The sequence below is a fragment of the Tupaia chinensis genome, unplaced genomic scaffold (assembly GCF_000334495.1).
Source record: "Tupaia chinensis unplaced genomic scaffold, TupChi_1.0 Scaffold143594_1, whole genome shotgun sequence".
Taxonomy (NCBI): Eukaryota; Metazoa; Chordata; class Mammalia; order Scandentia; family Tupaiidae; genus Tupaia; species Tupaia belangeri.
The window spans coordinates 179,339-207,208 of NW_006203440.1; the positions used below are offsets into that span (position 1 = coordinate 179,339).

Below are 27,870 nucleotides of genomic sequence, written 5' to 3' on the forward strand. Positions count from 1 at the left end.
TTCAAGTCCTGCACCTGGTGGTTTAAACTCATGCTGGGTGCATGTGCGTGCATGCTCAAGATACCAAGAGGAGAATGGAGGAAACTGGATTGTGGCATGGCCATCCCCCCTGGGGGGTGATTTCTCTCTCTTTCTGTCTGTCTTTCTGGCCAGCGCACGTGCCCTATAGCAAAAAAAAAAAAAAAAGTATCAAGTATCAACAGCAGATTAGGCCACACAGAAGAAAGAATCTCTTTCCTTTAACATAAAACCTTCAACTTAGTCCAAGCAATGGAAAAGAATGAAAGAATAACCATTAAGAATCAGGACAACATTTGGGAAATCTTAAATACCACTAAACAGTCAAATAGCCATGTAATAGGTATTCCAGAAGGCAAAGATACAGGAAAAGGCATAAAAATAATCTCTTTCATGATATATTAGCCAAAAATTTTCCAAATTTAAACAGGCATATGGATATGCAAATCCAGGAAATGCAAAGGACACCAAATACATGTAAGAAGATCCTCTCCAAGCCATATCATAGCCAAATTTATAAAAAGGAAAAACAAAGACAATATTCTTAAAATAGCAAGAAAGAAATGCCAAGTTACAAAGGTTATCCATTATACCAACATCAGACCTCTCAACTGAAACAATGCAGGAAAGGAAAGAATGGGAAAATATATTTAAAATGCTGAAAGAAAGACCATTATTTCCAAGAATACTACACCCAGGAAAATTATCAATCAATGGGAAGAGGAATTAAAATCATGCCTAAATAAATGCATGCTGAAAGAATTTGCCAAAACTAAACCAGCTCTTCAGGAAATACTACAGCAGGAAAATTAAAAGGAAATAAATAGAAGAAAGAGAACACAAAACAACTAGAAAAACAAGGATAAGTCCACACATATCCATAGTAATATTGAATGTCAGAATTATATTTCCCAACTAAAAGGCTAAAAATGCAGATTCAACTAGTCTACACACAAGTAAGAAAGCAAGTCACCAGGTCTGGGATTCAAACCACAGTTGGCCATGTGGGAGTCCAGCGCCTTTAACTACCATACCATCTGACAACTCCCATGATATAATGTTAAATGTTGAAGGCAGGGGCCATGGGACTAGCAGTTGGCATAATGGCTATATCGCTGGACTCCCATGTAGTTGACCATGGTTTCAGTCCTGGACCTGGTGGCTTAAACTCATACCAGGTGCATGTGCGTGTGTGCCCAAGAACCCAAGAGGAGAATGGGGGAGAAGGGATTGCAGCATGGCCATCTCCCTCCCAGGGTGGGAGATCTCTCACTTTTCCTCTCTGGGTTTCTGTCTCTACAGCGACTGCACGTGCCCTACGTTGGAGAGGGTGCTGGACTCCCACATGGCGAACCATGGTTCAAGTCCCAGACCTGGTTGTTTGCTTTTTCACTTACCCTCTTGCTCTGTCCCTCTCTGGTAAAAATAAACAAATAAATAAAGTTAAGTAAAATAGTCCTTAAAAAAAAATTATCGGGACCAGCAGATAGCATAATGGCTATGTCGCTGGACCCCCATGTAGTTGACAATGGTTCAAGTCCTGCACCTGGTGGTTTAAACTCATGCTGGGCGCATGTGCGTGCATGCCCAAGATCCCAAGAGCGCAAAAACCTCTCCAAAGAAGGTGGTGGGCCAGCAGGTGGCATAATGGTTAAGTCACTGAACTCTCACCTGGCCAACCATGGTTCAAGTCCTGCCAGGTACATGTACGTGCATGCCCAAAATCACAAGAGGAGAATGGAGGAGAAGGGACTGTCACATAGCCATTGCCCATGGGGGTTAACTTCTCATTTTTTCTCTCTTTGTATCCCTCTCTCTGGTTAGTGTACATGACCTATAGCAAAAATCTCTCTCTCAAAAAAAATTAACGTGATAAATATGTTAAGATCCTCGATTTGTTTATTATACATTGTATACATGCTTTTAAAAACCATTCTGAGTGGGGGTCAGCAGATGGTGTAATCTTATGTCGCTGGACTCCCACATGGTCAACCACAGTTCAAGTCCTAGACCTGGTAGCTTGCTTTCTCACTTTCGTTTCTTGGTTTTATCACCACCCCCTTTCTGTCTCTCTGTCTCTCTGGTGAGTACATGTGCCCTATAGCAAAAACCTCTCTCTAGGGACCAGCAGTTAGCGTAATGGCTATGTCGCTGAACTCCCATGTAGCCGACTGCGGTTCAAGTCCCTGAACCGGTGGCTTAAACTCATGCTGGGTGCATGTGCGTGCGTGCCTAAAATCCTGAGAGGAGAATGAAGGAGAAGGGATTGAGGCATGGCCATCCCCCCTGGGGGGGGATGATTTCTCGCTTTCTATCTCTCTGTTTCTCTCTGTCTGTTTGGCGAGCGCACACTCCCTATAGCAAAAACCTCTCAAAAAAAAAAAAACAAACAAACAAACAAAAAAAACCCACAAAAAACCCTCTTAAAAAAAGTACCATTCTGAGGCCCAGCAGATGATGTTACGTCAAAGGACTCCAACATGGCTAACTACAGTTTGAGTCCTGGATCCAGTGACCTGAAACTTGTGCCAGGCATATGTGTGTGTGTGCCCAAAATCCTGAGAGGAGAATGGAAGAGAAGGGACTGTGGTGTGGCCGTCCACCTTGGGAGGTGATTTCTTGCTTTCTGTCTCTCTGGTGAGCACATGACCCTACAGCAAAAATCTCTCTCTAAAAAAAAAACAACAAAAAAACTTTCTTTAAAAAAAATTGTACCCTATAAAGATGTGTAATAATGATATGTAAAGCCTAAATTATAATAAATTTAAAATTTTTTTGAGAAATTTTTGCTATAGGGCTCCTTGGTTGCTGGAGGGACAAAGAGGGAGAAAAGAGAGAAATCACCCCCTAGGAGGGATGGCCGTGCTGCAAACCCTTCTCCATTCTCCTGTTGGGATTTTGGGCAGGCATGCACACATGCCTGTGGGAGGCTGCGCACCAGCGAGTCTGCCGAGGTTTCTCAGAGAGCAAACAATTACCATGATTGGTTCCCTTCCAAAAACCTGACCTTCGAAACCTTGCTCTGATTGGCCACTAGAATCCCTCAAATTTGCATATCCGGCACCTCATGATTGGTCCAAAAGCAACCAATCATAACCCACCGTTAACAACCAATCACAGCCCACCGTTTACAACCAATCAGCGCCCACCGTTTACAACCCACCAGAGTGTATATTACCACGATGCCTGGCCCACAGTAGCCAGACTACGACCAGGATGACTATGATAACCAGGAAGACGATGACTGAAGAGCCTGAAGAGTTGAAACACCACACAGTCTCCAGACGACCCTGAAGATCCTGAAGAGCTGACACTGCATCATCTCCAGATGACCTGGGAGACCCTGAAGAGTTGTAACACTGCGTCGTCTCCGTGCTGCTCACAGTAGACGACGCAACACTGCGTCGTCTCTGTGCTGTACTGTGCTGCCCACAATAAACAGACGACACTGTCGTCTCTGTGTTGTAACACTACGCCGCTTGTCCTGGCTCTCACTCCTTCACTCAGGAAACCCGTTCGGCTGTCCCCCCCCTGGGTTGGGACACATGCCTGGTGTGAGTTTTAAGCCACCAGGTCTAGGACTTGAACCACTGTCGAAACATGGGAGTCCAGCAATGTAACCAGTATGCCATGTGCTTGTCCTTAAATATTAAAATTTTTGAAAAAAGAAAGGGAAGGAAAGGAAAAGCAGTCCAGAGCAGTCTGTGAATTACAAAGTCAATCTGAGTAGTTTTTTCTAAGAATTACTTAATTTATTATTATAATTATTTATTTATTTTGACCACAGGAAGACAGAGAGGGAGGAAAAATGAGAAAGCACAAATTGCAGTCACCATGTGGGAGTCCAACACCTTAATCACCACGCCACCTGCTGGCCCCCATTTGAATCTTTAGTTTCCAGTCAAGAAGCTGTGATGCTGCAAAATAATTATAGATTTCACGTCGTTACACCTCCTTTCTTCTCAATATTCTTGAGTTTTGACTTCCTGACATAATTAACAAGGTACAGCTGATTAGTTGCCTGCCTTATTTTAAATGATCCAATGTAAACTCTTGACAACTTGTAACCTCCCCTCTTCTGCCTCTTCTCTTTGTTATTTAAGCTAGCTTTATTGTGCCATTTGAAAAGCACATGTCTGAGAAACTAGGGTTTAGCTTATCTTGGGTGATTTTCCCTAAGCCCTGTCTCAAATAAATCATGTTTGTTTCATTTACTGTGCCTCAGCCTTCTTTTTAGGTTGACAGCACCAAAAAATTTGGTTGCGTTGTATTCATGTACTAGGGCTTTATGAGGTAGAATTTAAGTGTGACAAACTAACATTTCTGGTAGAAGGAAAAAACATTTTAAAGAGATTTTTGCTATAGGGCACATGTGCTCACCAGAGAGAGACAGAAAGTGAGAAATCACCCCCCGCAGGGGGGATGGCCAGGTCACAGTCTCTTCTCCATTTTCCTCTCAAGATTTTTGGGCCCACAGGCATTCATACCTGGCATGAGGTTTAAGCTGCCAGGTCTGGGACTCGAACCATGGTTGGCCATGTGGGAGTACAGACCTTAACCACCATGACATCTGCTGGCCTCCTGGTAGAAAAAATATTAAAGCAAGCAAAATATTCAAGATGCAGTATGGCGGGACCAGCAGTTAGCATAATGGCTATGTTGCTGGACTCCCATGTAGCCGACCACGGTTCGAGTCCCAGACCCGGTGGCTTAAACTCACGCTGGGTGCATGTGCATGCGTGCCCAAGATCCCGAGAGGAGAATGGAGGAGGAGGGATTGCGGTGTGGTCATCCCCCCGGGGGTTGATTTCTTGCTTTCTGTCTCTCTGTCTGTCTGGCGAGCGCACACGCCCTATAGCAAAAAACAAACCAAACCAAAACAAACAAAAAAAACCTCTCAAAAAAAAAAAAAAAAGATGCAGTATGGTTACATCTGGCTACTTACAGGGAGATTTCGGAGCAAAGAGATGACCCCCACTCCTGTACCCATTCCCAGAGATGGGAGTGATAATCAGAGAGAGCTTCTCAGAGGTGGTCTTCGTATGGACTTTGTGGAAGTTGAGGGGTCAGGTAACAGAAAGGGCAAAATTAATGCAACACCACACTGCAAACTGTAAAACATTTGATCCAATTGGATTTTATCCAATCCAATTTATATTGGTATTTTATGCAGTTCCAGTATAATAAATATTTTAGTTGGTGCAAAAGCAATTGCAGTTTCAGACTGTGACTATTAAAATCATTATAACTAGACTCAAAATATTTTGCCTTTTGGCCAGAACCACAACTTCCAGTAATTAACCAAAATGATGAACACAAAGGGAATGAAGAGAGGCACTCAATATATGTTCTCTAGAAACAATATATGTTCTTCTAGAAAACATGGAGTAGGAGACCAGCAGTTGGCGTATGGCTATGTCACTGGACTCCCATGTAGTCGACCATGGTTTGAGTCTTGGATCCACTGGCTTAAATTCACACCAGGCACGTGTGCGTGTGTGCCCAAGATCCCGGGAGGAGAATGGAGGAGAAGGGATTGCGGCATGGCCATCCTCCCTGGGGGGTGATTTCTCGCATTCTGTCTCTATGGCTGTCTTTTTGGCGAGTGCACATGCCGTACTGCAAAAATCTCTCAAAAAAACAAAACATGGAGTGGTTACTTTGGCAACATACATGTGAATCTACAAGAAAGGTGATATTGTAGACTTAAAGGGAATGGGTTACTGTTCAAAAAGGAATGTCCCACAAATGTTACCATGGCAAAACTGGAAGACTCTACAATGTTACCCAGCATTCTGTTGGCGAACAAGTTAAGGGCAAGATTCTTGCCAAGAGAATTAATGTGTGTATTGAGCATATTAAGCATTCTAAGAGCAGAGATTGCTTCCTAGAACGTTTAAAGGAAAATGACCAGAAGAAGAAGGAAGCCAAAGAGAAAGTTACCTGGGTTCAACTGAAGTGCCAGCCTCTCCACCCAGAGAAACATCCTTCGTGAGAACCAATGGAAAGGAGCCTGGCTACTGGAACCTATTCCCTATGAATTCATGGCATGACTAAACTATAGTCTATAAAAAAATTTATTATTTTTTAAATATGTTGTTGCCTTTGGGTGTGTGCATTCATGGAGAGAGAGAGAGATAGACACAGTGAGAGGGAAAAGTGAGACATCACCCCCCCTGAGGGGATAGCCACACTGCAATCCTCTCTCCTCCATTTTCCTCTCAGGGTCTTGGGCACACATGCATGTGTATCCAGTATGATTTTCAAGCCACTGGGTCTGGGACTCAAGCCGTGTTCAGCCACATGGGAGTCCAGTGACATAACCGTAGACCATCTCTTGGTCTCTCAAAATATCTTTATTAATTGAAATAGGAACCATTACAATCAACACATTTTTGCCAGTGAGAACTAAGTTTGTTTATTCCTATAGTGTAAAAATCCAGGTTTCAGGGTCAGCAGGTGGTGTGGTGGTTAAGGGTGCTGGACTCCCACATGACTGACTGTGGTTTGTGTCTTAGAGCTGGTGGCTTGCTTTCTCTCTCTCTCTCTTTTTCTCGCTTGTTCTCTTGGTCTGTCCCTCTCTGGTCAAATGAAAATAAGTAAATAAATAAATAAAGTTAAATAAAATAATTTAAAAAAATAAATCTATGCTTCAAGATTCAATGAAATCTTGGAAAGCATCTTCTATATCCTGTTGGTTGTGGAAGTGTTTTTTTTCCCAAAAAAGTTGTTGAGATGCTTGAAGAAGTGGTAGTTGGTTGGCAAGAGGTCAGGTAAATATGGTAGGTGAGGCAAAACTCTGTAGCCCAATTTATTCAACTTTTGAGGCATTGGTTGTGTGACATGCAGTCAGGCATTGTGAAGAATTGGGTCCTTTCTTTTGACCAATGCCAGCTACAGGCATTGCAGTTTTTGGTGCATCTCATCAATTTGCTGAACATACTTCTCAGATTCAATGGTTTTACCAGGATTCAGAAAAGTTAGGGGCTCAGACCCCAGCAAACAGTGACCATTACCTCTTTTTTGGTGCAAGTTTGGCTTTGGGAAGTGCTTTGGAGCTTATTTTTGGTCCAACCTCTGAGCTGGTCATTGCCTTTTGTATAAATCCATTTTTTAAAAGAGATTTTTGCTATAGAGCACGTGTACTCTCCAGAGAGCGAGACAGAGAGACATAAAATGAGAAATCCACACTATAATCCCTTTTCCTCCATTCTCCTCTCAGGATCTTGGGCGTGCATGCACACGCACCTGGCATGAGTTTAAGCCACTGGGTCCAGGACTTGAACTGCAACTGAATACATGGGAGTCCAGTGACATAGCCATTATGCCATCTGCTGGTCCCTAATCCACTTTTCACTGCACATCACAACCCAAACAAGAGATGGTTTGATGTTGCCTTGAATAAGAGATGACACTTCAAAACATTTTTAAAAAAATTTAGTCAGTTCATGAGGCATCATCCATTTATCAAACTTTTTCACCTTTCCTATTTGCTTCAAATGCCAAATGAACATAGAATGGTCAGCGTTGAGTTCTTCAGCAACTGCTTGTGTAGTTGTAAGAGGATTTTGATGATCTTCAGTTGGTGGTTATCAACTTCCGATGGCCAGCCACTATGCTCATCTTCAAGGCTCTTGTCTCTTTTGTAAAACTTCTTTAAGAGTTTTTTTTTTTTTTCCTATAGCGTGCATGTGCTTGCCAGAGAAAGACTGAAATCATCTCCCAGAAGGAATGAGCTTCTTCTGCATTCTTCTCTAGGGATTTTGGCACGCACACACACAAGCTGGCATGGGTTTCAAGCTACCGGGTTGAGAACTTGAACCATGGTAAACCAAGTAGGAGTCCAACATCTTAACCACTTTACTACCTTCTGACCCTTGCAAAACCTCTTGAACAACCACTGCACTGTAGTTCCTTAGCAGTTCCTGGGCCAATGTGTTTTTCATGTAGTGGGTCATTATTGCTGCTTTATGACCCATTTCGAATTTGAATGAGAAAATTGCTCGCATTTGCTTTTGTCTAACATTATTTTCATAGTCTAAAATATATATAAAATAAATGGCAGTTAATAAGTCATTGGCAAGAAAAACAATGAAATAAAGCAAGAAATGCACTTTAAAATAATGTATAACATAACCACTTTTATTTAAGAATGTACCCAAACAGCAAATTTCAACAATACAAAACCATAATTTTGCACCAACCTAATAAAATGCAGCTATTCTTTCTTTAAGAATTATTTATTTAATCCCATTTGTTATTATTTTTTAATTTGACCAGACAGAGAGAAAGAAAGGGAAAGCGAGAAAACAAGCTGCCAGGTCCAGGATTACAAACCTCTATTGGCCACGTGGGAACACAACGCCTTTATCCACTACGCCACCTGCCAGCCGGCAGCTGTTCTGTTCAACCTGTAATCAGACCCGTTCTTTGCTACATCCTCTAACTATGGCAGCACCTTCGTAAAGACTTCAGTGTGCAATCGGGTTGAGAATCCTAATTTGCTTCTGCTACAGATTTTTCCCAGTGAGTTGCCTTGGAGAATAAGCATTCTTGGAGAGGACAGTTAAAAGTGAAGTACTGTCCCCTCCCCAGGGTTCTGGGCAGTGTCGTCCAAAGCACAGAAGCCGAGTTGAGACTTCAGTGGAAATCCGTGTTACTGCAGCCCAGGAGGGAAGAGCCCGAAGCATTGCGGGTACTGTAGTCCAGGAAGAGGACTTTGGCTTCAGGATGCGGGATGTGGTGCGATAGCGGGGAGGAAGCCGCGGAGAGGGCTCTGGGATTGTAGTCCCGGCGCCCAGCGGAGTCTGCCTACACCGGCTCGCGTCCCGGGCGCCGGCGGTTCAGTTCCTGCGCCTTCCCCTTGCTCGTTGGTTGCCGCGTCAGGGGAACAAGCCTCTGGCTGCTCTTCCGCCGGGCGGGCCCGCCGGTGCCCGGGAACGGGTCGGTGGAGCTGCTGGGGCATTGTTTCGGTGAAACGAGAAGGGGCGAGACACCTGCACGCCTTGGGAAGGTGGGGGTGCGGTTTCGCCGCGCCTCCCAGGTCTCTGGGGGCGGTTGGAAGGCCCCAGGAGTGCCTGAGTGCCCTACGTCCACAGTGTTGGGGTCGCTGCCTCTCCTCGGATGGGGTGGGGTCAGTAGTTCGGAGAAGGTCGAGGGGGTGATTCCGCCTAGGGCGCGTCCCCGAAGGTAATGAGGGGGAAGGTTCCATTTCTGAGCTTTGCGAGCAGAATGCATTTGGGCTCCCCGCCCCCTTGCTTCTTGAGTCGTTGGGGGCGGGCTCGGGCTGTTTCTGGTGGGGACCTGGCTCTGGGCTGGGACAGTCTTCCGCTGGTGGGGAGGGTGGGCTGGGACCGCGTGTCCCTGGAGGGGTTCCTTTGGAGACCAGAGTGGAGCTCAGAGTGGCGCCGGCATTCTCTAGGCTGGGTTGCACTGGGAACGCCGGTGCTACTTCCTCACCTGGGCTGCCAGAGCTTCCGTGTTTATCGGGAAAGGGAAATGGCAACCACTGGGGCTTCCGCTGCCCTGGGGGCTGTGGGCTGACATCTAAATAACTGGTTTTAATCGTTTTGTTATTAATTTCAGTATTTGGCCAGAAGGCGTGTGCAATCGCCTGAGACAGGGATAGGAAATAAGCACTCCCCAATGGGGCTGGTCATGAACCAATCCTTTTCTCCCCCATTTATCTATTCTGCCAGGATTTGGGGCCTGTTTTTATTTTATTTATTTGTTTATTTTGCTATAGGGCACGTGCGCTTGCCAGAAAGAGACAGACAGAAAGTGAGAAATTACCACCCCCTGGGGGGGGCGGGGAATGGTCAGGTGGCAATCCCTTCTCCACTCTCCTCTTGGGATCTTGGGCACATGGTGCCTGGTGTGAGTTTAACAATCGGGTCTAGGGACTCGAACCGCAGTCAACTATATGGGAGTCCAGTGATGGAGCCATTATGCCATCTGCTGGTCCCTAGATATTTTCATTTTATTTTAGGATTTTATTTTTCAATGTATGGTGCAAAAAGGACCTAGTTTATATTCTCATTTTTACAATATTTTGTTTAAATTTTTAGAATGCAAGCACAATTTAGTATTAAAAATAAGTAGCGGGACCAGCAGTTAGCGTAATGGCTATGTCGCTGGACTCCCACGTAGTCGACCACGGTTTGCGTCCCGGACCTGGTGGCTTAAACTCACACAGGGCGCGTGTGTGTGCGTGCCCAAGATCCCGAGAGGAGAATGGAGGAGAAGGGATTGCGGCGTGGCCATCGCCTCTGGGGAATTTCTTGCTTTCTATCTCTGTCTCTCTTTGTCTGGTGAACGCACACGCCCTATAGCAAAAACTTCTCAAAAAAAAAGGGAATAAAAAGCAACATATTTAACTTGATCCCACATCTTTACTCTTGTGCATGAAAAATGTTACTAAACAGGGTGTTCGACTATATATTAGAGAATATAGCTAATTGCTTTATGAGGAAGTATGTACTGATACGGGCTTGAAGTTTTGGATGAAACATTCAGTATTTCGATGCTAGAAGTGTTTTTGAAATTGTCACTTTCTATACAAGGGGACTAGTGGGATTTTGAGCATCCGTGATATAAAGAATTATTTTTATAGTCTTGAAAACTGTCCTTAAGAAAGGGGGGGGACCAACAGGTGGTGTGGTTAAGGTGGTGGACATTCCCACATGAATGACCATGCTTTGAGTCTGGACTTGCTTTCTTACTTTCCCTCTCTTCTGTGTGTCTCTTACTGGTCAAATTTAAATAAATAACTAAAAAAAAAAAAAAAAAAAAAACCCTGTCCTTTATGCTAAAGGACAACACAGTATACATAACACCAAGAACTGAATGTAACAAATAGTGTTAAGGAAAAGGTAGTTTATTAAATAAAAGTGAAAATACATTCCTGAGAGATAGGAGCAGGCTCGAGTGGATAGAGAAATAGTGACTCAAAAAAGTCCCTGCCTTTGCAATGGAGGGATTTACTATTTTAACCTAGGTCCTATAGATCACTGGCTGGGCCCACTGAATGTTCTTTTATCATTGGCTCTACCAATTGTGGCTGGGCCCACTGATTTCTCATTGGCTATATTTAAATGTTGCTTAATCAGCTAGATACCCCCCACTAACCTCCTGCCCATGTTACCTTGGGCAGGAAATTTTCTGCCCCCCCCCCCTTTTTTCTGTCTAGCCACACAGAAAGATGCTCCAGCCATCTTACCTGCTTCCATTTGCTAGCCTTCTCCTGCCTCATGAATGTTACATTTTTTTTCCAAATTGCTGAAATTACCTCCATGGACAATTATAGGAATATAAATATTTAAAGTTAATTGTTTCTTCTATGAGAGCCAAAGAGAAAGCATCCTCTAGTGGGGCCATAATACCATTCTTTCTTTATTATTTTTCTCTTCTCCATTTATCCATCTCAATAGGATTCTGGGAACATATACATATACTCAGTGTGTGTGTGTGTGTGTATTTAAATATTTATCTTTAATTTTTTGATTTCTTCTTCAATTTTGACCAGGGAGAGACAGACAGGTTTGGGACTTGAATTGTGATCTGTCATATGGGAGTCCAGCGCCTCAACCACCATGCTACCTGCCAACCCAGTGTTTTTTTTTTTTTTTTTTTTAATAGTTTTTTTGCCTTAGGGCAAGTGAGCTTGCCTGAGAGAAAGTCAGAGACAGTGGGAGGCAAAGTGAAAAACCACCCCCAAGGGAGGATGGCTATGCTGCAATTCCTTCTCCTCCATTCTTCTCCTTGGATCTTGGGCACACACAGGCACCTGGTGTGCTTCAAGCCCCTGGGTCCAGGACTCAAACTGTAAGTAGCCATGTGGGAATCCAGCATGGTAATTGTTACAGCACGTGCTGCCTCTTCCCCCAATCCCCAGTGTTTTTTTTTTTTTTTTTTTCAAACTACCCCCCAACCTCCAGTGTGTTTTTCAAACTACTGAGGGTGGGATTCAATCCACCCTTGGTCATGTGAGACCAAGATCCCTTTATATGGCATTTAACTGCTATACTATGGGGATGCCTCCCATGATACATTTTTTTTTTTTAAAGGTTTTTGCCATAGGGCATGTGTGTTTGCTGGAGACAAAGGGGAAAGTGTGAAATTACCGCTTGGGAGATGGCCAAGCCACAATCCCTTCTCCTCCTGGGATTTTGGGCATGCATACACACATACCTGGCGTGCTTCAAACTGCCAGTTCCAGGACTTGAACCATGGTCAACAATGTGGGAGTCCAGTGCCTTAACCACTATGCCAAGATATATGACTTTAAAAGGTCTAAAGGCAGTGAGGAAGAGGACTATAAACTGGAATAAAGTAAAGGATGTCACTCAGGACCCCCAAGAGAACTCTTCACTATTGCTTGATATTAAGAGAATGCCTAATATGCCAATCTAGACTCACAGTTACCAGAGGGAAATGCAATTTTAAGGTCTTCATATCTGTGAGCACTTTCAATATCTGGCACATTGTGGAGGGCACTGCATATGGAAGCCATATTGAGCTACCCGCCATCTTGAGCTATCCACCATCTTGAAAACCACTAGGCTTCACTTCCTCACTGAGCAAACCATTTCTCAGAAATCATGTGACCAATTATTCTCTCTGAGGGGCGGTTGGGTTTCTAGGCAATGGGAGAGATCTACCCACACCAATGACTGGTTCATGCTGTTCTATCTCATTTGCATTTCGGGCAACCAATCAGTGCCCACCAGCCTGTATATAATTCGCCATTTTTTTCTCAATAAACGGAAGAAGACGACTTGATCAGCACCTCATATTGTCTCCACTCTGTGTGTGTGTGTGTGTGTGTGTGTGTGTGTGTGTGTTTGTCCCATCTCTCACTCCCTCCCCTAGGGAACCTGTTCAACTGTCTCCCCACCCCCTCTGTCGGATCATGTGGTGCCCGAACAGGGACCTGGTTACTAGGGATCCAGTGAAGAGCTCCTGAGGAAGGCTCCAGTGCAGAGCAAGCGAGAAAAGCTGGCGGGAAAGGCCGCAGAAGGGGACGGCACAGACTCGTCCTGAGAAAGGCTGGTGAAAAACATAGAAGGACGAAGAGAAGACGTCCTGGTAAGTATTTACTTACATTTTATTTTAAGTACGGGTAATAATGAGACAAAAGCTTAGTCAGCACAAACTATTTGTTCAGGGCTTAAAAGAAGCCCTTGCCACTATGGTCGATCTCACCAAGGATTCTAAAATTGAAAAAGAACAGGGAGAGGATCTTATTTCCCTAGATAGTGAGGAAGAAGTTAAAAGCCCTGAAGGCGAGACAAAACCCAAAAAATCCAAAAAACTAAAAAAGAAAAACAACCTTAAGGCTCTACAAGAGCCAAAGAAAAACGAGTCAAAATCTGGGTCAGTTTTTTGAACAATGTGCTGCTGTTTATCATATTTCTATATGGTCTCTGCTTGGGGTGGTTATGTGTCTATCATCAACCTTATTCCATTGCATGTGTTTGTGTTGTTACTGATGCAGAGATATAGCAAAAGAGTCTACATAGCATATAGCATTTTCTACATTGTGGGTTTAATATTATCCATGCAGATACCTTTTGTATCACAATTAGAAAAACTAAAAACCAATACAAAGAAAGAAAACTAGTTCAGGGATCACATATGACAGACTTTGAGACATTCCCTGTTACGGAAATTACAGATCCCCAAGGACAGGTTTGGCGCCGTCACAGCGGGTTTGATTTTAAAATGGTAAAAGAAATTAAGGCAGTGGTCACCCAATATGGATCTACTGCTCGGTATACCTTAGCTATAGTTGAAGCTATCACTGAGGGCTGGCTCACACTGTCTGATTGGCAAACATTAACCCGAGCTACACTTTCAGGAGGAGACTACAGGCTTTGGAAATCAGAATATGCAGAGGCTTGCAGGAAAACTGCCTGCCGCAATGCCCAAGCCAATAATGGCTGGACGGCTGGAATGGTAATAGGGGAAAGGAACTCTGCACGCACGCAATGAAAATCAAATACAGTATGACCTAGGGCTCTTTGCACAAATTCATACAGCAGCCATAAAGACCTGGAAAAAACTCCCTGCCAAAGGAGATTTGAGCACCTCCCTTACTAACATTAGACAAGGGCCTGATGAACCTTTTTCTGACTTTGTACATCAATTAATTATCACCTCAGAAAAAAATATTCGGTAATGCTGATGCAAGTACAGACTTCATAAAACAATTGGCATATGAAAATGCTAACGCTTCTTTTCAGGCAGCCATTAGACCGCATAGGAAAAAGACAGACCTGACAGGGTACATACGTATGTGTTCAGAGACTGGATCAGCATATCAACAGGGATTGGCCATGGCTGCTGCCCTTTAAGGGTACAATGTCTGCCAATTCCTTGACCACAATAATCGAGGTAATTGTTTTAAATGCGGGCGCCCAGGACACATGGCAAAACAGTGTAAAGCAAAAAATATTATGGAGACTCAGCTGCTGAGCACTTCTGGCATTCTACTACCAAAACAAAATTTGCCTCGGTTTTGTGGGAAGATCCTCTGGACAATACATGGAATGGTCTGGACCCTGTCCTCATTTGGGGCAGAGGGTCTGTCTGCATCTATTCTCAAAAAATGGATGCTGCTCGTTGGTTACCAGAAAGATTAATCAAACAGATTGATTCTAACAAGCTATCCAAGCTATCCAGGGATGATGAAAACCCTGAGATATCTCTCTCTCCTTCCACAGATCAACAAAATGAAGATACTTGATCCTGTTTTGCTTCTTCGACACTACCGCTGCTGGTTTTGATCCTGGCACTACTCCTCCTGGCAGAACAGGGGGGTCTCTGTCTTGCTTTACAGGAACACTGCTGCTTTTACGCCAACAAGTCCGGCATCGTTCGTGACAATCCCTTATGTTCTGCCTAGAATGGTCTCCTCCCTTTTTTCCTCCCCATACTTGGTCCGATTCTGGGTTCACTGATTGTTTGCTCTTTGGGGCCTGTTCTCTTTAATGAGCTCATGGCTTTCCTTAAATGCCAAATTGATGACTCCATAAAAATGCAGCCTATCCAAGTCCACCACAACCTGGAGATGGAGTATCGCAGAACCTAGACATTGCTCCTGCCTGAGGCGCTGAATCGGTTAGCCAAAGATGGGTAAGAGAGTCTGAGCCTAACAGCTGTACAGTCCTCACACCTAAGACAGGAAACCCATCATTGCAATGGGATTCTCCAATGACGGGCAAAGATGGACATGTGGCTCTAAAAATGACTCCAACCTAAGACAGGCACAATTCCCCCAGGTTTTTCTCCTCTCTTTAAAAAAAAAAGGGGGGGGGACATGTGGAGGGCACTGCATATGGAAGCCATCTTGAGCTATCCACCATCTTGGAAACCATTAGGCCTCACTTTCTCACTGAGCAAACCGTTTCTCAGAAATCATGTGACCAACTGTTCTCCCCGAGGGGTGGTTGGGTTTCTAGGCAATGGGAGAGATCCACCCACACCAATGATTGGTTCATGCTGTTCTATTTCATTTGCATTTTGAGCAACCGGTGCCCACCAGCCTGTATATAACTCACCATTTTTTTCCTCAATAAGCGGAAAAAGACGACTTGATCAGCGCCTCGTATTGTCTCCACTGTGTGTGTGTGCATTTGTCCCATCTCTCACTCCCTCCCCCAGGGAACCTGTTTGACTGTCCCCCGGCTTGGATCAACACACACTACAAACATTGAATAAAGAACCTAAGACACCTACTTCCAGCTGACCTATCCAATAAGGGTTCAGTAACTGACATGTAGAAGAAAGGAAAGAACAAAAATCTCACTGGTACTTTCTATTGGCTATTGCCTTCTGAAGCCAAAAGGTAAGCCCAGAGAGAAATATATGCAGAGCACGCCTTGGCATTGGAGAATGATTTCTGTTCCTAGTGAAAGATCCATGGGCTCCATTGATTAAGACCCAATTAGTTTATCATCTGTAAAGTAGGATGAGGGACACCTGAAAGGGAAATGTCCACTTTGTCCACAAGGAAGAAGGAATGGGCAACACCTCTGCTTCTGTCAGAGCAGAAATATCTGATGCCCAAATAGATGAAGACTGATGGGGTTTGTGGGCTCGCTGGCTGGCTCTGGGAAAAATACAATTCTCTCACAAGGATTCCCAATGACATTGCACAGAGGGGTAAAGCCAACTTTTTAGTCAATAAGTAGTCATTTGGTCTACGACACCTTATCAGGCAAGTTTACAAATTAAAAATGCAGTATTTTGAGTGTCAGGAAATTCAGAGAACAAAAGACTTATTAACACTTCAATGTGAATAAGTTAGAAAAAAATAAGTTGTTCCTTTTTGTATATATGTCCCTAAATGCCCCATTCCCTTGCCTGGAAGGGATATACTATATAAATTAGGGGTAATGCTTACCTAGATGGGAATAAATTAGAGGTAAATATATCCTCTGGAGAGAGGAATTAAGTAATTCTCCCACTATATTTCAGAAAATCCTAGCAAGGAATCTTGGAGATCTTCACTCGGAGAAGATATTCTCTTGTAATATATAATTTTTTTTTGAGAGGTCTTTACTATAGGGTGTGTGCACTTGCCAGAAAGACAGAGAGACAGAAAGCGAGAAATCACCCCCCAGAGGGGATGGTCACGCTGCAATCCCTTCTCCTCCATTCTCCTCTCGGGATCTTGGGCACGCACGCACACGCGCCCGGCGTGAGTTTTAAGCCACCGGGTCCAGGACTTAAACCGCGGTTGGCTACATGGGAGTTCAGTGAGTCATTACATGCTAACTGCTGGTCCCATAATATGGGAATGTTTTGATTGCCAGTCCCACTAGTGAGTTGTTTGACCAGAATTCGGTGACTGCTTAACCACCTGGCAGACAGAAGCTACAGAGACTTTAAAAAGAAAATCAAGTATCTCAGATAAATGTCACTTACTGAGTTTGTACTGTCAAGTCAACAAAATCTTCCTTGGGTGGGCCAACTAGTGACATGGTGGTTAAGATGGCTGCATCCCACATGACCAAACAGTTTGAGTACTAGACCCACTGGCCTGAGAAACACTTGATATGTATGTCAGTGCCCCAAATTTTGAAAGGGAAAAGAAATGCAAAAGAAGGGATGATGGCATGACCATGCCCCAAGGGGGTGCTTTCTCATTCTTTATCTTCCTCTCTGTCTACTTAGTGCATGAACCCTCTAGCAAAATTAAAGAAAATCTTCCCCACGAAAGAAAGAAGACTATTTGCACTCTCAGCTTCTCCAAGACCATACACAGTGAAGAACATTTCTGGGGATGATGGGATTTTGCTAAATCTGGACTCTGAACTTTGGGCTGATTGTCAAGCTCCTCTATGAAAAACTAAAAAGAGATGAACCTTTTGAAAGGGATCTGAATGCAAACAGGCCCTCAGAGAATTGAAAGGAAAGCTACTCCAGGCCTTCATGAAATTCAGGAATGGCTCTTAGAATATTGATTCTAATATTGATTCAAGTGACAAGCAGTTGGCGTAATGGCTATGTCACTGGACTCACATGTAGTTAACTGCGGTTCGAGTCCCGAACCCGGTGACTTAAACTCATGCCGGGCACGTGTGCATGCGTGCCAAAGATCCTAAGAGGAGAATGGAGAAGAGATTGTGGTGTGGCCATCCTCCCTGGGGGATGATTTCTTGCTGTCTGTCTTTGTCTTTCTGGCAAGCGCATGCACCCTATAGAAAAAAACTCTCCAAAAAAAAAGCCTGATTAAAAGCCTGAGCCACTGACCTGAGTAGTTATACATTTTTTTTTTCTTGGAGAGGTTTTTGCTATAGGTCGCTTGCGCTTGCCAGAAGGACAGAGAGACAGAAAGTGAGAAATCACCCCCCAGGCGGATGGCCACGCTGCAATCCCTTCTCCTCCATTCTACTCTTGGGATCTTGGGCATGGGATGCACACGTGCCCGGTATGAGTTTAAGCCACCAGGTCCAGAACTAGAACCATGGTCATGGGAGTTTGGCAAGGTAGCCATTACCCCATCTGCTGATCCCTTTTTATTATTTTTTTAAAGATTTATTTAATTCCACTTGTTTTTATTATTATTATTTTTTAATTTGACCAGACAGCAAGAGAGAAAGGGAAAGTGAGAAAGCAAGCCTCCAGGTCTTGGGACTCAAATTGTGGTCGGCCAAGTGAGAACACAACGCCTTTAACCACCATGCCAACAACACACCACCTGAAAGCCCTCATTTTTGATTTTCTGTAACTTTTCTGAATTTATTTATCAGTCCTAAGAGTGTTTTTGTTGGTGGTAACTTTTTATTTAGCTCAGAATGGATCTAATTAAGACATGGGATGTTATTAGGATGAACTCATGCCCTACTTAGCTCAACTCAGAGGCTCCGGAAAGTCTAAAGAGTTCTATGGGATAAAAGGGTTCAGATGCCTGTCTCTGTCTCCAGGTAGGTTTCAGAGGCAGAAACAAAGATTGAGGAGCTCCCCAAAATAGTTTAGACTAGATGTCTATTGTACTGCCTCCATGACCTAGGGTCATGCCACAATGAAGTACCTGAAAAGGTGAAGTTTCCTGTTATCTTCAGAGCACTAACAAAGATTGATGGTGTTGGAAGGGAGGGAGAGCTAGAATAAGTGGAGGTTAGCTGTGTGGAGGGAACTGTTGCACAAAACGGACACCCAGAGAGTAAAGATGACTATTCCTGGATGACAAAAACTTCAGACCTAAATCTTCAAGGTTTAACCTGTATAGTTAAAACCAATATCATCATCACACTAGCTTTTTCAGCAACAGGTTTTGTTGTTTACATATTTGTATGTACTTATTTAATTTCTATTTACCAATCAGATCTAATTTAATCTATGTGAATTTGAACCTAATTTTTTAGAAATATCAGCATTTATCATCTTCAGATAACCTCAATATCCTCTAATTTGGTGTCATGTTTTCTTTTTTTAGTTTTGCTATAGGGTATGTGCCCTTGCTAGGAGGGGTGTGGGGGAAGAGGAGGGAGGAGAAAGGGGGAGAGAGGGAGGAAAGGAGGGAGACAGACAGAAACCCAGAAAGGATGGCCATGCTGCTATCCATCCCTTCTTTATTCTCCTCTGGGGATTTTGGGCATGCACACACATATGCCTGTCATGTTTTTCATCAATAGGTCTGGGATTTAAAGTGTGTGGTAAGCCATGTAGGATCTAGTCACCCTGACCATCATGCACCAGCTCATTCTATGTCACGTTTTTTAAATGAAGTTATTTTCTCAAAATTCCAAGTTACAGGCTAAAAAACATTTTAAACGTTCTTTTAGAGATTTAGTTAGTTTATTCCAGAATCAGTTTTATCATGTGAAATCTGAAGTCTTATCTACTTTGATTTCAGAACTGACATATCCTTAGTGAAAAAATGTTAATATTCACTATGAAATGAGTGATCACTGAAGATTTTCCTTTATCAAGTCACTTAGTGTTTTCTCCAGTGTGAATTCTCACATACCAAGTGTTGTTCTATAAAAAGCATTTCTCATGGGACCAGCAGATGGTGTAATGGTTATGTAGTGGACTCCACATAGTTGACTGTGATTGAAGTCCTGGAGCCAGTTGCTTCAAACTCATGCCTGGCACATGTGTGCCTGCGCATGTCCAAAAATGCCAAGAGGAGAAGGGATTGTGGCATGGCCAACCCTCCCAGGGGTGGGGGTGGGAGGCGGCGATGATTTCTCTCTTTCTCTCTCTCTCTTTCCAGTGAGCACATGTGCCTGATAGCAAAAATCTTTTTTTTTTTTGAGAGTTCTTTTTTGCTACAGGGTGCGTGCACTCGCCAGACAGACAAGAGACAGACAGAGAGACAGAAAGTGAGAAATCACCCCCGAGAGGGGATGGTCACGCTGCAATCCCTTCTCCTCCACTCTCAGGATCTTGGGCATGCATGCACACACGCCCGGTGTGAGTTTAAGCCACCAGGTCCGGGACTCAAACCACGGTCGACTACGTGGGAGGTCCAGCGACATAGCCATCATGCTAACTGCTGGCCCCAGCAAAAATCTCTTTTAAAAAAAAGTTTTTTCTCATGACTTTTCATTAAATCATTTCTCTACAATGAGATATTGCTTAATGAGTTTCATTCAGTTGTTTCCTTTTTTAACAGCTATTCCTTGATTCTGGGTGTGTACACCAAGCTTAGTACTTTGCTGAATATTTATAGCTACTAGGGACCAAGGGATTCATCAAACAGTTTACTTGAATTGTTTAATAATAAATTATAAGGGGAGGCATTCTCACATTACCAATATGGGGGTTCTTTCCTGTATGAGTATTCTAGTGTGTTTAAGCTGTGAATTGTTATTGAAAATTACTATATTCATTATAGTACACAGGAAGATAAGTCATGTATGACATTACTGACTGAAGATATGATACATAATTTTATACATAGGGTTTTTCTTCCACATGAATTCATGTTTATCAAATGAAGGGTAAGGATGACTTCAGGATCTTCTGCATTAATTCCAGAATGTATTCCTTCAATAACTGTGTCCTCATGAGTGTCTAAATCTTACAGGTATATCTGAAGACGCTTCCAAATTTATTACCTTTATAATAACATATCATCTTATGATCAGAAGACACATTAAAGTTATTCTCTTGTGTGTGTTCTCTCATGTAGTTTGAGGTGAGAAGACTGAATGAAGGCTTTCCCACAGAAATGACATTTGTATGGTTTCTCTCCACTGTGCATTCTCTCATGTCGTCTAAGGGCAGAGGAATTGGTAAAAGCTTTCCCACATAGATGACATTCATAAGGTTTCTCTCCAGTGTGTGTTCTCTCATGCAGTGTAAGGGCAGAAGATTGACTGAAGGCTTTCCCACACAAGTGGCATTCATATGGTTTTTCTCCAGTGTGTGTTCTTGCATGTTGTCTGAGGGAAAAAGAATGACTAAAGGCTTTCCCACAGAGATGGCATTCATATGGTTTTTCTCCATTGTGTGTTCTCTCATGTCGTCTAAGGGCAGAGGAATTGGTAAAAGCTTTTCCACACAGATGACATTCATATGGCTTCTCTCCAGTGTGCATTCTCTCATGAAGTGTAAGAGAAGACGACTGACAGAAGGCTTTTCCACATAGATGGCACTCATATGGTTTTTCTCCAGTGTGTGTTCTCTCATGTTCTCTAACATGAGAAGATTGACTGAAAGCTTTGCCACACAGCTGACATTCATATGGTTTTTCTCCAGTGTGTTTTCTCTCATGCACTATAAGTTTAGAAGATTGACTAAAGGTTTTCCCACACAGATGACATTCATACACTTTCTCTCCACTGTGAGTTTGATGTTTTCTAACATCATGTTTTCTAAGATCAGGCATACAAATAAAAGCATTTCCACAAAGATGATACTCATATGACCTCTCTCCAGTGTGAGTCATCTTATGTTGTCTAAGGTTAGAACAATTACCAAACACTCTCCCACATAGATGGCATTCATATGTTTTACCTCTTGTCTGATTCTTCTTGTGTTGACTAAGGAACAAGTAGTCACTAAAGGATTTTCCACACAGTTTGTTGACAAAGGGTTTCTTTGCTGTGCAAGTTAACAAATTTTGAGTTAATGCAGAGCTGTGAGTGAAATCTTCTTCCAAATCTTTCCATTTAAATGGGTCTTCCTGAGTATGACATTTCTGCTTTTATAAAAGAGATGAAAGGCTGTTAATGACTAGCACACACATCAATACATTAATTTCTCTACATATAAATCCTAGACTAATAATTATTAGTCTAGAGTTAAAAATATTTCCATTGTTCCTTACCTACACATAGCATGTTACTTCTCTGTGGCAAAGATTTTGTTATGTAGCATCCAAATGTAGGACTACCAGATTAATTGCGGAGATTTCAATATACTTAAAAAATTAATTATATGAGCAGAGCACATACAAATGTTCATTTTTCTTTTTTAAATAATTATTTATTTTTTATTTAGTTATTCATTGATTTTTTAATTTGACCAGAGAGAGACAGAGGGTGAGAGTGAGAGAGAGAGGAAGTGAGAAAGCAAGCCACCAGATTCAGGACTCGAACCCTGGTCAGCCATGTGGGAGTGTCCAGCGCCTTAACCACCACGCCACCCGCTGGTCCCCAAATGTTCATTTTCTTTAAAGCTAAGGTAATACTTATTAACTCATATTAATTTCTCACTAAATTCAAATTATAGTATTTATTTGAATGACCAGAGTCTGTATCTAAGGAACTTACCATTGACCTGATGGTGGATGTGTTCTCTATGCGGATCTGTTGTATGGATATCATTTCTTGTTTTTTATGTGCACTTTCCTTATCTATAATAACTGCCAAAAAAAGATCGTTAGCATGTTATTAGGAGAATAAAATATTGAAATACACTAGGTTCACATGAGTATATTTTAAAAGTTGGCATGTAGAGAAAGCAAATGTGTCAAATAAAAGAATACTGCAAGTAGTAGAAATGTATTATAGGGCACTGACAATTAGAAAAAAATTTCAGGATTGGGAACAGCAGTTAGCATAATGGCTATGTCACTGGACTCCCATGTAGTTGACCGCAGTTTGCGTCCCGGACCTGGTGGCTTAAAACTCACGCTGGGCGCATGTGCGTGCATGCCCCAGATCCTGAGAGGAGAATGGAGGAGAAGGGATTGCAGAGTGGCCATCCCCCTGGGGGGTGATTTCTCACTTTCTATCTCTCTGGCGAGTGCACGCGTCCTACAGCGAAAACCTCCCCTCAAAAATAAATAAATAAAATAAATAAAATAAAAAATTTTCAGGATTGACATGCAAATACAAATGGTAAGGAGATAAGAACTTTCCAAAAGGGAAGATTACAAAAACAATCAGTATAAGAAAATCTAATTTCAAGAAATACATATTCTTTTGCCCAAAACCAAATGCTATAGCAAGAGGATGCATAAATTGTGAGTGATACCATGAAAGAAGTAACAGTATCTGAGAAATCTTGTTCTGATATCCTCATATTCATTATAGAAACCATTACTTACTTTTTATAACCTACAGTTGGTAATTCCAAGGACATTCTTACTGACCAGGCACCTGTCTATATTGAAGCACAAGTAACCCCTGCTTACCTGAACTCTGGACTTGGGGAAATCCTCTTTTTTCCATCATCCACATCATTTGACCTTGTTCCAAATGGAATATCACATCTGATTTACAGAACTGATACCCTGTTTGTAAGGGAAAAAAAGTACCTGGATTTTAAGTTTGTGCTAGTGACTATAATTATCAAGTCCATAGGAGGCTACAGAGAATGAATATGGAAAAGCAGTCTAACTGTGATGGAAAGGGCAGCTGGACATCCCCATACAATGAGGAGAACTAGGAGTGTGAATCCTAGTTTAACTTGAAGCATGCTGGTTGTGGGTGAGCAGCCCATGATCCTGGCTGAAGGGTTGAGTGAGAGGACTGCAAGGTGATATGATTGTACCAAGAGAATGTTTCATTTTTTCTCCTTCTCAAAAAACATAAAATTCATTAAAAAATAATAATAAAGAGAAACTTGGAAGTCAGCCTAAGTTATACATTTAATACATGAAACGAAAGGTCTTTTACTTTATCAGGTAGAAATACAGACAGTGTGCCCCAAACAGTGAGAACCTCAGGATGTTGATGCTCATCACCAAAATCAGTAGCAGAATGAAAAATTATCAATTTTAGCAAAAAAAGAAAGCTTAAAATGTCTCTACAGTGGGCTGAGTATTCTAATGAAATACAATAATAAATTGTTATTTTTACCATCTATTCTCAAACCTCAGTATATTTACTAGAGTAGAAATATTACCTTTGACCCACTATTTATGGGTTTCCACATTAGCACATTCAATCAACCATGGATTGAAACTATTCAAAAATAAATAAAAAACAAAACAAAACAAAATTTAAAATAACAGAACTAAAACATATTTAAACTACTTAGCATTTACCTTGTATTAGGTACTAGAAGAAATCTAGAGATGATTTAAAATCTACTGAAGGATATATACTTTCAATAACTTTATAGGCACTTAAACATGTATGGGTTTTTGTTAGTGAGGGAGGTCTTGGAACCAGTTCTCAGACATGAGTGCATTAGTAAAATACTTAATGTACTAATAATTCAATAGCATTACCAAATCTATTCTGAGTTTTGGTGACTCCTAGTACACCAGGAAAGATATAAGACTGGTAAAGACTACCTTCTAGTGCAGTGATAAAACTAAATGTAAATAAAGTATATATAAAACCCTCCAATTTCTTTCAAGCAATTATTTGATCTAGGAAGAAAAATCACAATAGAGATTGAGATAGAATACGGGAGGTTAGAGTATGGGAAGTCCTACACACTTGATTAACTGAATAAATGAATACGTATACACATACGTAACTATTGACACTCACCAAGACATATTAGATGATTGATAGTTTCCACCATCACATCTTTGTATAACATTCTCTCAGATGTGTCCAGTAGGGCCCACTCTTCATGGGTAAAGTTTACAGTTACATCTTCAAAGGTCACTGATTCCTAGAACATAATGGACATTCTAATTTAGACAGTTCAGTTGTACTAATGCCAAGACCAGAGAGTTGAGATTCCCTACTCACCAGTGGATGCATTGCCAATAACTCAACTTTTCTGCTGTCTTCCTCTGGGTTTTCACTCACAGACTGTCCAAGCACTAAGCAGGGAATATGTGGATGGAGAAAGAAGTCATGAGACGCCACTCTTGTGCACGATTTCCAGATCCACCTGTTGTGAAGCCCCAGATCTTCATTTCAGTATGTGCCCCACCCAAGCAACAGAAATACACAGTATACTCTAGGAAAATTAGGCATAGGACACTCCTCCTACCCATGGTCAATTACAATCTTATTGTTTTTTTATTTTATTAATTAAAAAAAAAGTTTTATTATAGAGTGCATAGCTCACTTAGATGAGACAGATATGGGAAGGTGAGAAATCATTCCCAACTAGGGCGGGCCATGCCATAATCCCTTCTTTTCCACTCTCCTTTTGGAGTTTCGGGTGCCCAGGCATATGTACCTGGAGTGTTTTACAAGCTGCCAGGTCCAGGACTCAAACCGTAGTCATATAAGATCCAGCTGCCTTAACTGCCATGCCACGTGATGCCTCTATCTATCTATCTATCTGTCTGTCTGTCTGTCTATTTTTTTTTTTTTTGGAGAGGTTTTCGCTATAGGGCGCGTGCGCTCGCCAGGCAGAGACATAGAGATAGAAAGCGAGAAATCACTCCCCAGGGAATGGTCACGCCGCAATCCCTTCTCCTCCATTCTCCTCTTGGGATCTTGGGCACGCACACACACGTGCCCAGCGTGAGTTTTAAGCCACTGGGTCCGGGATGCGAACCACAGTCAACTACGTGGGAGTCCAGCGACATAGCCATTACACAACTGCTGGTTCCCTATCTATTTTGAGAGGTTTTTGCTATAGGGCATGTGCTCTCGCCAGAAAGACAGGGAGACAGAAAGCGAGAAATCACTCCTCAGGAGGGATGGCCATGCCACAATCCGTTCTCCTCCATTCTCTTCTCGGGATCTTGGGCATGCATGCACTCACCCCCGGCTGAGTTTAATCCACTGGGTCCGGGACTCAAACCGCAGTTGACTACATAGGAATCCAGCGACATAGCCATTATGCCAACTGCTGATCCCATCTATTTATTTTTAATTTGCCAGAGGGCTCACTCTTTCACTAGAGACAGGGTGGGTATAGAGGTGGGGAAAGGAATGAGAAAGCACCCCAGTGAGGGATACTCACACCTCAATCCCTTCTCTCTCTCTTCCTTTTGGGATTTTGGACACAAGCACACATGCATCCAGCATGTTTCTCAAGCTGCCAGGTCCGGGTTGGAACCATGCAATTGACTATGTGAGATCCAGCTGCCTTAACCACCATGTCACTAGCTGGCTCTTTGGTGGATATTAGAAAAGGACATAACCAGGGCCAGCAGGTGGTGTAGTGGTTAAGGTACAGGACTCCCACAGTCGACCACAGTTTGAGTTCTAGACTCAGTGGCTTGAATGACACGCTGGGCACATGAGTACGTGTGTGCCCAATATCCTGAGAGGAAAATGGAGGAGAAGGGGTTGTGGTGTAGCCATCCCCCAGGGGGTGATTTCTCACTTTCCCTCTCTCTGTGTCTCTCTCTCTCTCCTGGCGGGTGCAAGTACCCTATAGCAAAAACCTAAAAATAAAAAGGATAAAATCAGAGTTGCTAATAAAGATAGTAGAGGACCAGCCAGTGGCACAAGGGTGAAGGCAGCTGGATTTCATATGGGCGACCGCATGGCTTGAGTCTTGGACCTGGCTGTTTCAGAAATATGCTGTGCATGCTGAAAATCCTGAAAGAATGGAGAAGTAATTATGGCATGGTCATTCCCCCACCCCCAGGGCATGTTCTCTTAATTTCCATTCCTTTTTTTCTTTGTCTCTGGGAACACACACACCTTCCAGAAAAGTAAAAAAAAAAAAAAGATCTTATTAATACAAATACCTTATGGACAAGATTGTGTAGAGCCATCAAAATGTGTAGAGCATTGAGTTTTATAGGTTAATTGGCCCATGGTATATAGAGTTATTCAATTCTCTTTCAGGTTTCAAAACAGAGACCCCTGACCCATTCATTATGTGGATTTTGTTTTCCACTTATAGGTAAATAACATGGAATTTCTCAGATTTCATTATTATTACTTTATTTCTAGTAATGGTTCTCTAACACCCATCATAACTCTCTGGAGTCTCACTTCCTTTCTGCTTTCATTCAAGCCTGATGTTGAGATCTTTTCTCCATGGAACTGGCTATCAATCAAATAAAACTCTTGTTTTATGATAAAGTAACAAGAATACACAGGCAATGATGTCACTGTTACATGCTGACATGATCTGTAGACACATCATGTATTATAGAAAATAGAACAATTGAACATTATCTTGGGGCTGTGACATTTTCATAAAACAATAGCTGAAATATTGATATTTGAATTTAATCTTCACTAGTTCCAAGATCCCTCATCTCAATTATAAACACGCACACTTTTGTACCAAAGAATTTGAATCGTAATTTCTCCCCATACAAATAACTAAATGTTTTTCATAGACAAACAAGGATAATATGTCATAAACCAAAGTGAAATTGACTCACCCAATTTGTGCCTTAAGGTTAGAGAGTAATATGCTTAAACATTTCCATATATTTATTTATTTATTTACAATAGCCCTACTGTTATTTACCCAGCTGACAAATGACACAGAAGGGTTGAGAACACTTTATAGTTAAATAAAGTGATAAAGTTACCCAATAACACAGATTCCTAAACTTTTAATTATGCTCTGTCATTCTTCTGTGCTCAAATTCTTTACGTATTACACTTTGGTTTTACCTGGAATAGTACCTCTAGTATTAATAAACAGAAATTCCACCTTGCCATTACAATGTTTTGTCCTTCTTGCTTTTTCAAAGAATTATACACCAGTTCTAGGTCCTCTACTACTCAGAAACCTTATACTCTTTCATTTCTATTGCTCAATTCAATCCTCACTTATGCATTTCAACACATACACTTATCAAGATTAAACCTTTTCTCATCCTCTGTACTACTTCCTACATCTGTTTCTCAAGATGATAGCAGGTGGGAACCAGCAGTTGGCGTAATGGCTATGGCGCTGGACTCCCACGTAGTTGACCGTGGTTCATGTCCTGGACCTGGTGGCTTAAAACTCATGCAGGACGCGTGTGCATGTGTGCCCAAGATCCCGAGAGGAGAATGGAGGAGAAGGGATTGCGGCATGACCATCCCTCCTGGGGGGTGATTTCTTGCTTTC

General features: G+C 42.3%; 1 protein-coding gene across 1 annotated transcript in view; it reads right to left on the reverse strand.

Annotated features, from left to right (window-relative positions):
* LOC102497521 (zinc finger protein 629) overlaps positions 1 to 27,870 on the reverse strand; it is a 70,936-nt gene that overhangs the window by 22,442 nt on the left and 20,624 nt on the right. The window contains exons 3-8 of the mRNA XM_006164211.3: positions 24,633 to 24,777; positions 24,426 to 24,552; positions 23,117 to 23,215; positions 22,251 to 22,342; positions 20,639 to 21,679; positions 8,834 to 9,631 (exon numbers count right to left, since the gene is read on the reverse strand). Of these exons, the coding sequence (XP_006164273.2) occupies positions 8,834 to 9,631; positions 20,639 to 21,679; positions 22,251 to 22,342; positions 23,117 to 23,215; positions 24,426 to 24,552; positions 24,633 to 24,644 (2,169 nt within the window). The 5' untranslated portion in view covers positions 24,645 to 24,777. The remainder of the gene's footprint in view (positions 1 to 8,833; positions 9,632 to 20,638; positions 21,680 to 22,250; positions 22,343 to 23,116; positions 23,216 to 24,425; positions 24,553 to 24,632; positions 24,778 to 27,870) is intronic.